This window comes from Pipistrellus hanaki, assembly GCF_964339955.1.
Source record: "Pipistrellus hanaki genome assembly, chromosome: 2".
Classification (NCBI taxonomy): Eukaryota; Metazoa; Chordata; class Mammalia; order Chiroptera; family Vespertilionidae; genus Pipistrellus; species Pipistrellus hanaki.
In genome coordinates, this window is record NC_140504.1 from 168,772,914 (window position 1) to 168,789,147 (window position 16,234).

The window sequence follows — 16,234 nt, forward strand, 5'->3', positions numbered from 1 at the left end:
ATATAAAATGGACATTACCCAGAACTACAGGAAAGTCGACTGACTGGAAATCCTACAACAAGAAGCAAGGAGAAAACCAGAAGGAAGCACGGAGGAGCTGTAAAAGCCTAAGGTACAGAGACACGCGGCGCGCAGAGAGGACGGAGCCGGAGAGGAGGGAGGCCGAGTGCCTGGCGGGCGTTCCCTAGCGGAAAGGAGATAAAACTCCGACTGTGCTGGGCCCCTGACTGCTCTGAACCCCAGTTCTGGGCCAGACCCCGGGGACTCAGGCTCAGCCATAGGGAGCTGGGCTGTAAGTCGGAACCCCGGGGTAGCGGAGAAAGGAGGTCCCGGAGGCGCGCACACTGCCCCCAGAGAAGGGCCGGCCGCCTGTGCCGCGGGATTGCCCTGACGGGAAGGAGACTGGGGCTCCAGACTGCTGTGAACGCCACCTCCAACTCCACTTCCAACTGAACTGAACCCCAATACCGGGCTCATTGTGGGAGAGCATAGACTGTTTGGCAGCAGGCGAAAATCGAGGGCACCTTTCTCTCAGAGGCGCCGGCAGCGAGCACTGAAGGACCCGCATAGGGCGGGGCTGACGGAAGCCAAAGCTGCAGGCTCCACCCTGAAACCCCGTCCCATCTGTAACTGCGAAATGCGACAACAAAATAGATCACAAACGAAAGAAATGGAGGACAAAAAGCGTCTGGATATAGAGTTCAAATCTACGCTTATAAGGTTTTTCAAGAATTTCCTAGAAAAGATGGATAAGGCCTATGAGGATATGAAAAGAGATCAACTAGAATTAATAAGGAGCCAACAAGAAATGATAAGGGATCAACAAGAAATAAAGAATACATTGTCTGAAATAAAAAATATTCTACAGAGTCCTAAAAACAGAAGGGAAGATCGCAAGAATCAAGTCAAAGATTTGGAACATAAAGAGCCAGAAGACACTCCTCCACAGAAGCTAGAAGGCAAGAGAATCCAGAAAATTGAAGATAATGTAAGAAACCTCTGGGACAACTTCAAGCGAACCAACATCAGAATTATGGGGGTTCCAGAAGATGAGAGAGAGCAAGATATCGAAAACATACTGAAAGAAATAGTGACAGAAAACTTCCCCCACCTGGTGAAAGAATTTGACTTACAAGTCCAGGAAGCGCACAGAACTCCAAACAAAAGGAATCCAAAGAGGACCACACCGAGACACATCATTATTAAAATTCCAAGAGCAAAAGATAAAGAGAGAATATTAAAAGAAGCAAGAGCAAAGAAGGTAGTAACTTATAAAGGAGCACCTATACGATTGTCAGCTGACTTCTCAACAGAAACCATGCAGGCCAGAAGGGAATGGCAAGAAATATTCAAGGTGATGAATAGCAAGAACCTACAGCCAAAAATAAGCTACCCAGCAAAGCTATCACTCAGAATCGAAGGCCAGATAAAGAGCTTCACTAATAAAAAAAAGCTAAAGGAGTTCATCACCACCAAACCAGAATTATATGAATTGCTGAAGGGGGTTCATTCAGAAGAGAAAGTAAACAAAGATAAAAATTATGAACAACAAATACGTAATTATCAACAAGTGAATCTAAAAACCAAGGAAATTAAAAATATCTGATGAACAATATTAACTGTTGAATATAATAGAATCAGAGGTATGGAAGGGGAGTGAACTGACGATTCTTGGGGAAAAGGGGAGAGGGGGGCGTGGGAAGAGACTGAACATAAACTGTGCACCTATGGATGAGGACAATGGGGAGAGGGGAAAGGGCAGAGGGTGGGGTGGGAACCTGGTGGAGGAGAGCAATGGTGGGGGGGGGGGGGAAGGAACATTTGTAATAATATGAAAAATAAAAACTTATTAAAAAAAAATAAATAAAAAAAAAAAAATATTTTCAAATGTGCTGTTAAACTTGCTAAAAGCAAACATTCAGCAAATAAGATGCTCTATTTTGGGCAGATTTGCAAAGTTAACCCTGCCCTTGATAGGAAATGCTAGAGGTAGAGTCACTGTATTTTTTGTTCAACATGTGTAGATTTCTGTTGGCTTTTTCACTCTCTACAAATCATCACTCCCTGATCCTGTACATGTCCTATTTGACAGACTATCTGAATTAAATGTTGTGCTTCCATCTGTCAAATGCCTAATAAGTTAATTATTAAGGGTAGAAATCTATCGTTTCGTTTATTATTTGTTTCCTTCTAAGACAGCTGCAACACTGGAAGCACAAAAACTGGAGGTGGTGACGGAAATAACGGTCCTGTGATCAGCAGGAAAACGACAAGCTCGCCCCCTAGTGACAAATTAGGAAGATAACAGAAAAAGCAAAGAGTCCTTAAAAGAAAAGGCACAACCACTGAAGAACATAATCTCTACCCAGAACGTGGAGAGAACACCAGTAACAAAAATATTAATCAAAATAGTTTATTCACAGGAACAGTTAAAAAGGTTCTGTTCTGAGGGACAAAGTGTGTACAAAACCCTTCCTTACAAATCCCTACCTGAAGCGGCCTGGGGAATGGCCTGCTCCCTCAGTGTGATCGGCAGTACCGAGCAGGGGACTGGGGATGCTAGGCCACTGTGATTGTCTCCGCTGAAGGAGGGCTTGTGACATCCTCTTTAGCAACCCTGAAACACAACGACCTTTAACCTTCCAGATCTCCGTGAACGTACTGAAATCATGTGACTCTAACGGCAGAACTAAAGCCCACACCAAGCATTACATAAGCCAGAGGGTGGCAGTCGTGACTGTTCTTAGCTCCTTAAGCCCTCTATTATGTAAATCAAGATACTTCCTGATCTTCAAGCCTCCCAACTAAAATAACAATGACAACGACGACGACGACGACGACGACGATGACGATGACGACGATATCTCATTCCTTCTGGCCCTGCGGCTGCTAATTTTTCCAATCTCCTGCTCTTTGTCTCTCCAGCCCTCCAAAAACCTCCGTGGCTCTCTAGTTTGCCGTTTTTCAGAGCTGTAAGAGTTGGAGATCTAAAACCCAGTTACATGTGGGTCTCTTTTACAGATCACTCCAGTTAAAGAAATAAATATTTCAGACTACATCCCAGTAGGTGACACTACGGGGCAATGGGTGTATGTAACCGGGGCTACTGACACCGAGTCCCAAGTCTTCCAGGTGGGTCTCCGAGGGCTGCATCGGGAAGAGGAGGGGGGCCACGCTACCCGAACGTCAGCGGCTGGACATTCTTCTGCTGCTCTCTGTGCAGTTCCATGGCCCGGTGTTTCAGTGCCTCGGCCTTGGCCTCGTCCTTAGCGACACCGTCCCCCAGCTTGTACATGCGGCTGGCGTTGGCACAGGCCCAGACGTGGCCCAGGTCACAGGCTTTCATGGTGTATTTGTACGCGAGGCCCATGTCCTTGGGGAGGCCGGGAGCGCCCTGCAGAAACATGGCGCTGAGGTTGAAGCAGCTCGGGGCATAGCTGCCTTCGCAGGCCCTGGTGTAATAGTCTCTGGCCGTCCCCAGGTCGGGCTGGCCGTCGTCATTGACCTGTCCGTCGTGTGCCAGGAGACCAACATTGTGACAGGCCTCCACGGACTTCTTGCCAGGCTTCTCACACGCCATCAGAAAGCAGCTGAAGGCAGCTTTCAGGTCCTGGGTCAGTCCGCCTAGGAGTTAGGAAAGAGAAGAAAAAAGTAAATCCAAGCCAGAATGTCTCAGGCCAAAGTTAGGGAACAATTCCTGAATAAAAAGCACATTCCCCGAGTTAAGGCAGCACCGAAGGAAGGTGGACTGGTACAGTGCACAGACCTACCAGCTTTTTCAGCCATGGAGCCTGGTTAAAAGGAGACCTTACAAGGCAGACCAAAAAAGTAAAGGTAAAGTGGGAATAATATTGATAGCTACGTCATAGGGTTACAGTGAGAATATGGCATCTTATAAGCACTTTATTAACTGTTTGTTAATCTAAATATATACTGAATGTATGCTATTTGCCAACTACTATGCTAGGTTTTGGGGAACAGATCCTGTCCCTGTCTGAGGATCTTATGGTCTAATGAGACAAACATTAAACAACTACAAAAATAAGTGCATGAACATAAGTGTGACAAGTGTAGAGAAAAAGTACAGGGTCCTATGAGAATATGTCAGGGTTCTGACCTGGACTAGGCAGTGAGATCAAGGAAAGCTTCCTCAAAGAAGTGATATTTGAGCTGTGAAATATTGGGTCGGCAGCTAAGTAATTGCGGATTTTTTAAAGAAAATCAAAGACAATTTTTTCATGGAACTAAATAACTTTATTCTGTAATGTATTGCCCATTTTGATCAATGACCTTTTGCCATCTTTCAGGCAGCATCATAATCCCACGTTCAAAAAACTTCTGGTTTTTATTAGCAAAAAACTGAATCAGGTACGATTTGACATCATCATCATTATTGAAATTTTTACCATTCAAGGAGTTTTGTAAAGATCGAAACAAAAAGTAATCAGATGGTGCAAGGTCAGGACTATATGGTGGATGTGGCAAAACATCCCAACCAAGCTCCATTAATTTTTGCCGAGTGACCAAAGATGTGTGTGGCCTTGCATTGTCATGATGGAATACAACACCTTTTCGATTTGTCAATTCGGGCCGCTTTTCTTCAACTGCATTGTTTAATTTCATTAGTTGTTCAATGTAGACATCAGAATTGATCGTTCGGTTGGGTGGTAAGAGTTCAAAGTAGACAATTCCTTTGTAATCCCACCAAACTGATAACAAAACCTTCTTTTGATGAATATCAGCTTTTGATGTTGTTTGAGTTGGTTCACCTGGCCTGCTCCACGATCTTTTCCGCTTGATATTGTTGTAAACAACCCATTTTTCATTGCCAGTTATCAGTCGTTTTAAAAATGGATCATTTTCATTACGTTTCTTTAGCAAATCGCAGCTGCTAATGCGTTGCTTTAACTGTGATTCTTTCAGTTCGTGAGGAACCCATGTATCGAGTTTTTGAACATAGCCAAGTTGTTTTAAGTGATTTTCAATGCATGTATGTGATACATGAAGCTTCTCTGCAATCTCACGTGTTGTACTGTGACAATCCGAATTGATTATTGCTTTGATTAGGGCGTCATCAACTTCAACTGGACGACCAGAGCGTCTTTCATCTTTGAGTGAAAAATCACCAGAACGAAATTTGGCAAACCAATTTTGACACTGCCGTTCTTTTAAGGCTTCGTCACCATAAACAGCACATAACTTTTTATGAGCTTGCGATGCGTTTTTCCCTTTGCGGAAATAAAAAAGCAAAATATGACGAAAATGTTCCTTTTGATTTTCCATTTTTCAACGAACGCCAAACAAAAACTACAAAACAGATCAAAAAACTTTTTTTACTGATTAACAGCTGAATAGCCAACTATCAAATACAAAATGTGTTTTACATTTGTACTACGTCTGCAAACCTAAAAATTCAACTGAAGCCATATGTGTGAAACCCGCAATTACTTAGTTGCCGACCCAATAACTGGTGTTGGGGGGGGGGGGGGGGGGGAGAAAATATGACTTGCTCCAGGCGAAAGGAATAGGATACAAAGAGAAAAAGAGCCCATGTGGCTAGAACCCAGAAATCCTAGGGACAGAGGCTAGAGAGACAGACAGGGGGCAGAACCTACAGGGTACGGTGGGTCGTATTAGGGATCCTGGACTTAGAATCCTAGGAGCAATAATAAATGGGAACCACTAATGGGTCATTTAAAGCAGAGTTCATTACAAGGCTTTTTTCTTTAGTTTTTTTTATTAATGGAAATTTGAAATTCCATGTAACACTGAGGCAAGATAGTAAGAAGCTAGGAAGATTCCTGGGCAAGTGAAATGGGGAAACAAAGTCAAATTTGAACAACTTACAGCCAGCTGATGAATTGAAAGACCTTATCTCCCCTAACCAGGAACACTTGAGAGCAAATGGTTTGTAACTCTCGTCCCTAACCAGAGCATACATATCTTAAATCAGCAGTTGCTAACCTTTTGGACCTCATGGACCACCAGTGGTCTGCGGACCACCGGTTGGCCACCGCTGTCTTAAATCACCCTGGGCAGGGAAAATAGAAAGCAGAGACCCAATCAGTGTCATTTGTCCCAGCTAACCCCAAGGACAGATGAAGTCTGGGAAACAAATAAGAAAAACCCTATTAAAGCCAGAAAGACCTAAGCTAAAAGTAAAATAGTAAAGCAGAACAAAGAACAATCCCAAACTCCCCTATACACTCATTTTGATGTATCTGATTATTAAAAATGCACCTGGAATGCTGATGAATAGTCTGCCGAAACTATCCCCTAAGATTCTCGCCAGCAGAAGAGAAAAAAAGCACCTCAAGACAAAAGATTCGGTGCAGGTTCATTGTAGAGCACACCAATGCCCCTTCTCAGGCATGAACTTTTTACCCTAAACTCGAAGGGTCCCTGCAAGAGTTTCACCAGGAGAGCAGTGGGCGGCGGCAGCTCATCCTGGGCTTACCTCTCCTGGTCCTGTCTCCAGGCCCTCTTTTCTCTGACTTCCCTGTGCGCTGACAGCAGCCTCACCTCGGCTCACTTCTTTCCCATAGCATTTCTGGAATGCCAAAGCAGAGCACCACCTAGACTCTTCGATTGCTTCTTTTTTTTTTAATCCTCACTGGAGGATATTTTTCCACTGATTTTTAGGGAGAGTGGAAGAGAGGGAAAGACAGAGAGAAACACTGATGTGAGGCACAACACATCGACTAGTTGCCTCCTGTATGAGCTCAACTACTTGGCGGGTGTGCAATCCAAAGTAACTTCTGCAGCAACCAATACAAACCAGACCTGTTCAAATTGATAGAATGTTTTACAGTTTAACAAAGCAGTCATATTATTCTCATATGATGCATAGAAAAAAAAAGAAGAAAAAAAACCCTACAAAGAAGGTATGAGCAGCCGAAACTGGTTTGGCCCAGCAGTAAAGCATCGGTCTGCGGACTGAAAGGTCCTGGGTTTGATTCCGGTCCAGGTTATGTATGTTGGTTGCGGGCACATCCCGGATGGGGGGTGTGCAGGAGGCGGCTGGTTGATGTTTCTCTCTCATCGATGTTTCTGGCTCTCTATCTCTCTCCCTTCCTCTCTGTAAAATATCAATAAAATATATTAAAAAAAAGAAGGTACGAGCAGACCTTATTACTTTTAATTTCATCAGTGAGGAATTTGTGGCTCAGGGAAGGAAAATGCTTTGCCTAATGTCACATCAGCTAAAAGTGAGTTCTTTGGCTTTCCACTCTTCCTCCTGCCCAGCTACCCTTGGTAAAGGAGAGCTATTAACTAGTCTGTATCAAGAAAGAACATGGGGCGTGTTTTCAGGAACAGAGGGCAAGACCAAAGATTATAAAATCCTTTATCTCAGAAGTTCGCACGAGTTGCCAACAGTATTGGCTTTTAAACTTGGCAGGACTCAAGGTCTAATAAACAGCAATCCAAAAGGGCTTGGGGAGCAAAGATCTATTAATGGGACCACTTTGACTTACAACACCTACAGAAATTTATTTAAGAATGTTAGTGTAACAGAGGATTAATTCTTGTTCTTTACCACTCTTTTTTAAATAAAAAAATTTTTTTTATTGACTTCAGAGAAGGGAGAGGAAGAGAGAGACAGAAACATCAATAATGAGAATAATTGACTGGCTGCCTCCTACACACCCACACTGGGAATCAAGCCCACAACTTGGGCATGTGCCCTGACGGGGAACTGAACTGTGACCTCCTGAACCATGCCAGCCCGGCCTACTCTTTTTTTTTTAAAGAAATTTATTGTTTTATTATTTTTAAATTGTTTTTTTAAAATACTGTTATTTAATTTTTAGAGCGAGAGAAGAAGGGAGAGGGAGAGAGAAACATTAATGAAATAGCAAAACATCAATCAGCTGCCTCCTGCACCTCCCCCTACTGGGGATCCAGCCCACAACCCAGGAATGTAGCTGAGGAGGAATCAAATCAGCAACTTTTTGGTGCATGGGATGATGCCCAACCAAATGGCCACACTGGCCAGGGCATCTACCATTGCTGTTTTTTTCCACACGTGCTCACCTTCTTTCTGCCTGGGACATAACTCTAGCCCACCTCTGCCAAAAAAAAACACCAGCTTCAATGCCTCCTCCTCTCTGATAGCACCCCTAATGATGACCCTGTCCCAGCATTGAACAGTCTCTCTCTGAAGACGCTTCCCAAGCTCTCCTAGGTATAACAGGTATTAGTGTAAATGTGTCCCCTGCCCCCATACACTGGTCATGTTTAATTCTTGTTTCACTGTAGATAGCAAATACTAAAAGTATGCTCCACAAAGGCTCAGTGCACAATTATTAATCATATAAGTCTGTATAATAAGGAACTCAAAATCTTTGTGGAAAATATAGTAAAATGTGGTATGAAGACAAAAATAATCCAAAACTTTACCAGGACACAAATCCAGAGACATTTTTGGTTTTGCACACTATATTACCGTATATAGCTGAATTTATACCATATATAATTTTGTACTCTGCTTTCTTCACTGAATATTATGTTTTCCCCACATCAACAAAATTTTTTTGAAACTTTTTTTTTTTTCAGAGAGGAAGGGAGGAGAGAGAAAAATAGAAACATCAATGATGAGAGAAAAATAGAAACATCAATGATGAGGAAAAGAGAAACATCAGCTGCCACCTGCATATCCCCCACTGGGGACCGAGCCCACAACCCAGGCATGTGCCTCCAACTGGAGTCAAACCTGGGAGCCTTCGGTCCGCAGGTCAACGCTCTATTCACTGAGCAAAACCAGCCAGTTACTGAAACATTTTTTAATGTGCTAAATAACATTCTATCCAATGGAAGATATTCATTTAAGCTGCTACTGTTGGTAGACAAGTTTTTGGTGTGTTTTTTTTTTTAATTAATATAATGCAGTTATGTACTGCTTATACACTATAAATTAATTATAAATTTGCCAGATGAATAATGCTGGGGTGAATATCTCTGCACATGACCTTTATTTACATTTTTACTTATTTCCTTAGGTTAGGATATTAAGAAAATTACTAAGTTAAAGAAACTCCCCTCTGCATCAGAAGAGAAACTGATATTCTTGATGATGATAAACTTTCACCAAAATAGGGACTACCACAAGCCCAATGTCCCACGGAAAGCAGAAATGATCTACACAGCTCCGGAGAATTGAAAAGACATCTTCCTCATCAAACTTTCGCTGAACAACTCTCCAACCAGGCTTGGGCACAGGGAACAAAGGATAAATGAATCATCTTCAAGAAGCTCATGATCTGGTGAGCAAAAAAAATAGCTGCCTGTCAAAGGTCATATTCCCTATTTTGGCGGTTTTAATATGTCCATAAATTCTTTGATATGCCTGGTTTTGAGAGGTGGACTTTTAAGTTCTCTCCCCTTAACGTAGACTAGACTTACTAACTCACTTTTAATAAATAGAATGTGATGGGAATGAAACGTGTGTGACATCTAAAGGTAGGCCACTGAGGATTCATCAAAAGACACTGAGGATTCCTTCTTGCACTCTCTCTTGGATCACTCACTCCGGAGGAAGGCAGATGCCATGGCATGAGGACACAGAGAGAGATCCATGTCACAAGGAACTGAGGTCATCTGATATCAGCTGGCCAGGAGCAGAAGGAAGTACTTCCATGAGTAAGTCATCTTAAAATGGGAAAATCCAGTTCCAGTCAAGCCTTCAAATAACTGCACCCCTAACTCCCTGGCTAATGTCTAAAACAATCATGAGAGACCCTAAGGCCCACAGCTAAGCTTCTCAAAAATTTCTGACCCACAGAAACTATGTGAAGTAAATTTGCTAGAATAATTTGCTATTTAGAGTCTAAAACTTAAAAACTACTCCAGTAATGACTGCAATGGGGCATGAGGAGAAAATATAGATGAAAGGGAATTAACCATTATTGATCCCCTCCCCTGGGCCAGGCATGTGCTGATGAAGCATACTAATCCCTCTTTTGGAAAAACTGCTATTTGAAACTGCTGTTTAAAATTCTCTGCTATTAGATAGCCCCTTGTTCTGTACGTCAACTCTGTTATTTTTAGACGGTCTCTTATTCTGTAAAATGACTTTGCTTTTTTTAGCTTGAATAATAGAGAAGATAAACTCAACTGTCTGACCCTGCAAGCTAACCATCTAAGCTAAGGGGCTGACACTGATAACACTCCCATGTTCTCATGCCAGGTGTTTATGTTTGCTAGATGTATGCCCAAGGTTACAAGCAGTCTGCAAAAATAACTTACACAGAGCTCTGTGTAAAGTCTGCAAAGAGCTAGAAAGATATAAATAGGAGCAGCTTCCTCCATGCTTTTGCTCAGAAATTTGGGAGACACCTCCCTCTGGCGTTAATAGACTCCTCATGAATTAGCTCACTAAGGCGCCTTCTGTCAAGCCCGCTGATGTACAGTACAACACTTCATCCTTTTTAATCCTACAAAATCCCTATGAAGTAAGTATGTTACAAGTGATGTAAAAGGCACAGAGGTTAAGTGACTGGCTCAAGATCCCACTCGCTACTTGCAAATCACATTCCCCGAGGTCTGCCTCACTTAGAAGGCTGTCCTCTTCCCCTCACCACTCTGCTGAACTCATTTCCAAATCTTCCGGCCACGTGCTCCCCGAATGCCTGTGAGGACCCTTCTGCAAAGAGGGCTCAGTGTGTGGTCAGCACGACCATCACTGACAAGTACCAAGGAAAGAGGCCCTCCATGCCGAAACCGGTTTGGCTCAGTGGATAGAGCGTCGGCCTGTGAACTGGAAGGTTCTAGGTTCGATTCCGGTCAAGGGCATGTACCTTGATTGCAGGCACATCCCCAATAGGAGGTGTGCAGGAGGCAGCTGGTCGATGTTCCTCTCTTATCGATGTTTCCAGCTCTCTGTCCCTCTCTCTTCCTCTCTGTAAAAAATCAATAAAATATATTTTTTTAAAAGAGGCCCTCCTTACCTTTCCCGGTCACATAATAGGCCCCCAGCTTGTAGCAGCTATCACTGTGCTTGTTCTCTTCACAGTTGAATTTCAACACCTTGGCAGCCTCATCAAAATTCTTCTGGATTCCTTCCAAATAGTCCACCAGCCGATAACAGCCTGTGAAAAGAGGACAAGAGCTTTACTTCACGTCTGGGGCCATGGCTTCGCCGTAGGGAGGGTCACGGTGTGACAGGCCAGATGTGCCTTCCATTCAGGACCGGCCTCCGTTCTCCTGAGGCGGGACGAGGAAGGCAGGGAGGAAGGCAGGTGGTGCCCAGCATTCCCACAAAGGCACTGTCTGCCCTTGGGCAGGGACTGAGCGATGTGAAGGACTGGGGAGACCTTGGCCCTGCACGGACTCCTCCTCTCACCAGCCCTTCTGCTCTGCCAGCCAGGCCGGCCCAAAGACACAGTGCCTCCCATAACTAAAACTCTGCGAGCTTTGGGACTTCTTGGGAAATTCAGTCGTCAAACACAGAAAACCAAACGGGTCCAGAGGCTAGTCTTTTTTTTTTTTTTTTTAATATATTTTATTGATTTTTTTTACAGAGAGGAAAAGAGAGTGATAGTTAGAAACATCGATGAGAGAGAGACATCAATCAGTGCCCGCAACCAAGGTACATGCCCTTGACCGGAATCGAACCCCGGACCTTTCAGTCTGCAGGCCGATGCTCTATCCACTGAGCCAAACCGGCCATAGGCTAGGCTTTGTAGCAGCAAGAAAGGGGTGTTTTGATGACTGTACCTAACCCCTCAGCCAGGCTCGAAGGTGAAGTCTGACAACAGAGTAGAAACAGCAGCCACCAAAGGAGCTGGAAATATACTCTCTCTCCTGGGCAGGCTCCAGTCCCAGCAAGCCTCTCCTTAACATCTCTCCCCCGTCCCTTCTTCATCCCCAATAACACCCATCTCTCATTCATTTCAAATCGGACGATATTTGACCATCTATGTTCCTCTATGCACAAAACACTACACTATCCCAGAAGTTGGGAATACAGTCAACTGCCCTCCTAAAAATTACATTCTAGAGGAGTAAACACAATAAATAAGTAAATAGGTGAGCAAGATACAAATAGTAATAAGTGTTACGATTGACATGAAACAGGATTATAAGATAGTTTGCTGTGCATGTTGGGAAATGGTTAACAGGTGATCAGGGAAGACCAATTCCTTCTGACCTACACCAGAAATCTTTCCCAACCATCTGCTCCTCAAGTAACTCTCCTGTGAATTCTCTCTACACTTAGGACATGGAGCAGCTCTCTTTTTAAGACTTATATAATACAGAGCAACTCTGCATAGTTGATTAGCATTTAAAAAATAGCAATATCGCCCTAGTTGGGTTGGCTCAGTGGTTAGAGTGTTCGTGGGCACACTGGGCTTGATTCCCAGTCAAGGGCACGTACCTGGAGGCAACCAATGGATGTATCTGTCTATAACCGATGTCCCCCACCCCCTTCCACTCTCTCCAAAAGTATCAATGGGGCTGAAACCGGTTTGGCTCAGTGGATAGAGCATCGGCTTGGGGACTGAAGGGACCCGGGTTCGATTCCGGTCAAGGGCATGTACCCTGGTTGCAGGCATATCCCCAGTGGGGGGTGTGCAAGAGGCAGCTGATCAATGACTCTCTCTCATCGATGTTTCTAGCTATCTCTCTCCCTTCCTCTCTGTACAAAAACAATAAAATATATTTAAAAAAAAAAAAAAAAAGAGTTATATCATGTTCTGGAACTAGGCTGCAAGCCATTATAAGGTAGGGCCGGTGCCATTTTTTTTCCTCTATAAAAATAAAGTAGGAAGCCCTGGCCAGTGTGGCTCAGTTGGTTGGAGTGTGGACCTGTATACACCAAAAGGTGGAGGGTTCCATTCCCAGTGGGGGCGCTTGCAGGAGGCAGCCAATCAATGTTTCTCTCTCTTCTTCTCTCTAAAATCAACCAGCCAATACATAAGTAAAGTAGGAGGAAGAAAACCACCCAAAGGCACTGGATTCTCTGAGTAGCCCTCTCTGAACACCACCATTCACCCCACACTCAAAAGTCAACTCAGTGTTCCTAGCACCCTCAGGGCACTTTCATGTCCTAGGTCCTTGCCACTCACAGTTCCCTCCGCCTGGCAGCGAGCTCCCTTACCTTTCTCCACGCTTAGTCCAAACGCCATCTTCTCAGTGACTCCCCCTGATGACTCCATTTAAAACGGCCCTCCACAATTCCTGACACCGACCCGTCACTTCTTCCCATTGCACTGACTAGTCTCTAACACACTATTTCACTTATTTCCTTATGTTTATTGTCCAATTCCCGCCCCCCCTCCACTAGAATGCACGCTCCATGAGGGCAGGGAATTTTATCTGTTCCCTGATATGTCCCCACTCCCTCTACTCCAGTGGTCGGCAAACTCATTAGTCAGCAGAGCCAAATATCAACAATACAACGACTGAAATTTCTTTTGAGAGCCACATTTTTAAAAGTTAAACTATATTGATAGATATATTGTTATTAACTTAATTAGGGTACTGCTAAGCTGGCCTTTGCTAAAAACTCAAGGGACCAAAGAGCTGCATGTGGCTCGGGAGCCGCAGTTTGCCGACCAGCGCGTCTACCCCAAGTGCCCTAGCGTTTCTCCTTCCCGGCCGGCCTGCAGGTTGAAGCCGGCGGAGCACCGCCCCACGGAGGGTCCGGAGAATCCGCAGAGTCCTCCTGGAACCCAACACGCGCAAGGTCGCCACTGACCCCATCCCGCCCCGCCCACCCCGGGGGCGTGACCGCTCCCAGATTCCCTTGGCGGTCTCTCTCGTGACCTTCCGACCCCGGCCCCTCCCCCAGGCGCTCCCACGTGTTCCCAGGCCGCGCCGGCAGCGCTTACCATCCGGGTCCTTCTCGCGGTAGCACGAGTAGTTGCATTCCACCTCCATGTTCTCCAGAAACGATTTCACCTGCTCCTCGTCCTGGAAGTCCACCAAGCCAGCCATGGTTCCAGCTCTCCGGATGAGATTAACCTGTCGCTCCAGCCCAGGCCAAGCGGACTCCGGCCCCACGGTCCCGGCTGCCGGCGGAGGGGCGGGGCCTGGGCGGACGCGCCGCCGAGGTCTGCGCGCACGCGCTCAGCTCATTCGCTAAGGCCGGGGCGGGGCCGGGGCGGGGCCGGGGCGGGGCCGGGGCGGGGCCGGGGCGGGGCCGGGCGGGGCCTGGGCGGGCGCGCCACTGCGGAGGTCTGCGCACACCCGCTCAGCTCATTCACTAAGGCCGGTCTTCACACTTTTAGTCTTTGGCGTTCAAATCTTTTCCTCTGGTGCTTCCATTCCTAAAACTGATGGCAGTCTTTCTGCAGCACTTTATCTGTGCCAGCTTTGTGGCCTTAAGTCACTTTCTGCCTGTAGTCTCCCCTACAGTCATTAGTTCTATAATCTCTAAGGGCCTACTGTATGCCTCACCAAGTGCTTCCTTCTAGTAATTCAACAGCTAGGAAAAATGATCCCTGCATTTAAATAGCTTGCAGTTTAGTAGGAAGACATTTATTTATTCAGTCAACAAGCAATTTGAGCACCTTCTAGATATAAGTCTGTACAATTGCAATAAGAAGTCTGGTTCATCTCTATATTCCTCCCAGACCCACCCCCTGCTCCCAACATGAATGACCAAGGCTGTGCTGGGTGATGACTGGAACACAATAGCCGTAGAAGTTGTACAAATAATATTGTTGTGATAGCTAATGTTTAAACAGGGTTGAACTTTGTTCCAAATTCTATTCTAAGAGCATTATTCAAATTCTCATTTAATTCTCACTGTGACACTCCTTGTGACATTATAGGGTAGGTATTATTATATTCCCATTCTGCAAATGAGGAAGCTGAGGTACATACAGGTTAAGTATCTTGTCCAAGGTCACACAAGAAGTGAGAGAGTTGTTGTAAATATTTTGTTGTAAATATTTTTTAAGTAAAAGAATGGATGAGTTACATGAGGAATGTGTCAAGGAGATGGGGAAGAGGAAAGGAACTTTTTTTATTTGTTCTGCTCAGAATCATCAGCTTCATAAAGCCTAGACTGAAAGCTCTCCAAAGATGGTCCCCTATCAGCCTACTCCTACTGGCATCAAAGAGTGTACAACTTCCAAACACTTCCTCATTGGGAAGCAACTTACTGCCACCGGGAAACATCTTTCTTTTCTTTTTCTTTCTTTCTTTCTTCTTTTTTTTTTTTTTTTGAAATGTCTTTCAAATACCAGTTTTATTTTAAAATTCATATTACTTTACATCCAATTCCACAGTACATCTTTTATAAAAAGAAAACAAGATTGCCTTTTCTTCAAGCCTTTGAGTAAAATTGAAATTCCAGGTGATATGCCACATTTACCTGTGGTTTCTCAAACCCTGATCACATTGGGAGATCCCTCAGTACACGTGCCCCGGGTAGGGAAGGCTGACTTTGGGTTTTGAGCCCACCTTCCTTAGCCTGGCCTCTAAGGTCATCTACAATCTGATTCCAGCCTCATCTCCTGCCTCTGTTCCTCCACACCCCACCCAATCTTCTGTTCTCTGAATAGGTCTCAACTTTGTGCCCTGTTTACTGCTGCTGTTGATGTGTGGACCACCCTTCTCTGCCCAAATCAGAGATCGTCTCCTCTGTAAAATAGGCTTGATGTTCCCACTCAGTGTTTCACACCATTCGGTTTATTCCGTTATAATGCACTGGAAAGGACTGGCTTCGGAGGACAGACAGATCTTAGTCAGAATCCATTGTGACCTTGAACCAATTACATTTGTGAACCTGATTCCTTTTCTATAAATGTGGATCCCTTGTGTGGCTGCCAGTAGGACTACAAGTTCATGTATGCAATGTGCTTAGCAGATTGCCTGGCTCAGAGTCATTTCTGTTCCAGAAGTATTTCTTGTCATGCTCATAATAGCTATATAATGCCTTAAAAGTCTGTGTCCCCGCACTGGACTGTGAGCTCTATGTCCCTTGTGCTGGTCACAAGGCCAAGAATAAAGCAAGGTGTGGCGAGGGTGAGATAGGTAACTAAAGTCAGGGGCAGGCCATAAATACCGTAGTACTTTCTCTTATCCTACTTGCTTAGTTGAAATGAGAACACCTGAGCAGTAGAGGGCACGAGAGAGTTGGAGAAAAAAGGTGGAAGAGAGGCTGGGCCAAGTATGAAATCACATATTTTAAAAAGAAATTTAAGGTCATTACAAAGGCAGCCAGCTTCCTTTACTAGTCCTGTTCTTATCTCTGTAGTTTTATTCTCCCTATTCTTATAAGTTT

The 16,234-nt window shown here is 44.6% G+C and overlaps 1 protein-coding gene across 1 annotated transcript; it reads right to left on the minus strand.

Moving 5' to 3' along the window:
• Nucleotides 1-2,399: 2,399 nt before the first annotated feature.
• Nucleotides 2,400-14,091, minus strand: COA7 (cytochrome c oxidase assembly factor 7). The gene is made up of 3 exons (XM_084876143.1): nucleotides 13,833-14,091; nucleotides 10,947-11,087; nucleotides 2,400-3,624 (listed from the first exon to the last, which is right to left on the minus strand). The coding sequence occupies exons 1-3, from the start codon at nucleotides 13,936-13,938 to the stop codon at nucleotides 3,176-3,178; spliced, it is 696 nt and encodes a 231-aa protein (XP_084732269.1). The 5' UTR covers nucleotides 13,939-14,091; the 3' UTR covers nucleotides 2,400-3,175.
• Nucleotides 14,092-16,234: the final 2,143 nt, after the last annotated feature.

What these genes read in the sequence shown, in the direction of transcription:
- COA7 (XM_084876143.1), bottom strand. Translation starts at nt 13,938, where the DNA reads ATGGCTGGCTTGGTGGACTTCCAGGACGAGGAGCAGGTGAAATCGTTT. An exon ending in CCGCGAGAAGGACCCGGATG is followed by an intron (nt 11,088 to 13,832) that starts GTAAGCGCTGCC and finishes CTCTTTTCACAG; the next exon opens with GCTGTTATCGGCTGGTGGAC. An exon ending in CTATTATGTGACCGGGAAAG is followed by an intron (nt 3,625 to 10,946) that starts GTAAGGAGGGCC and finishes CCTAACTCCTAG; the next exon opens with GCGGACTGACCCAGGACCTG.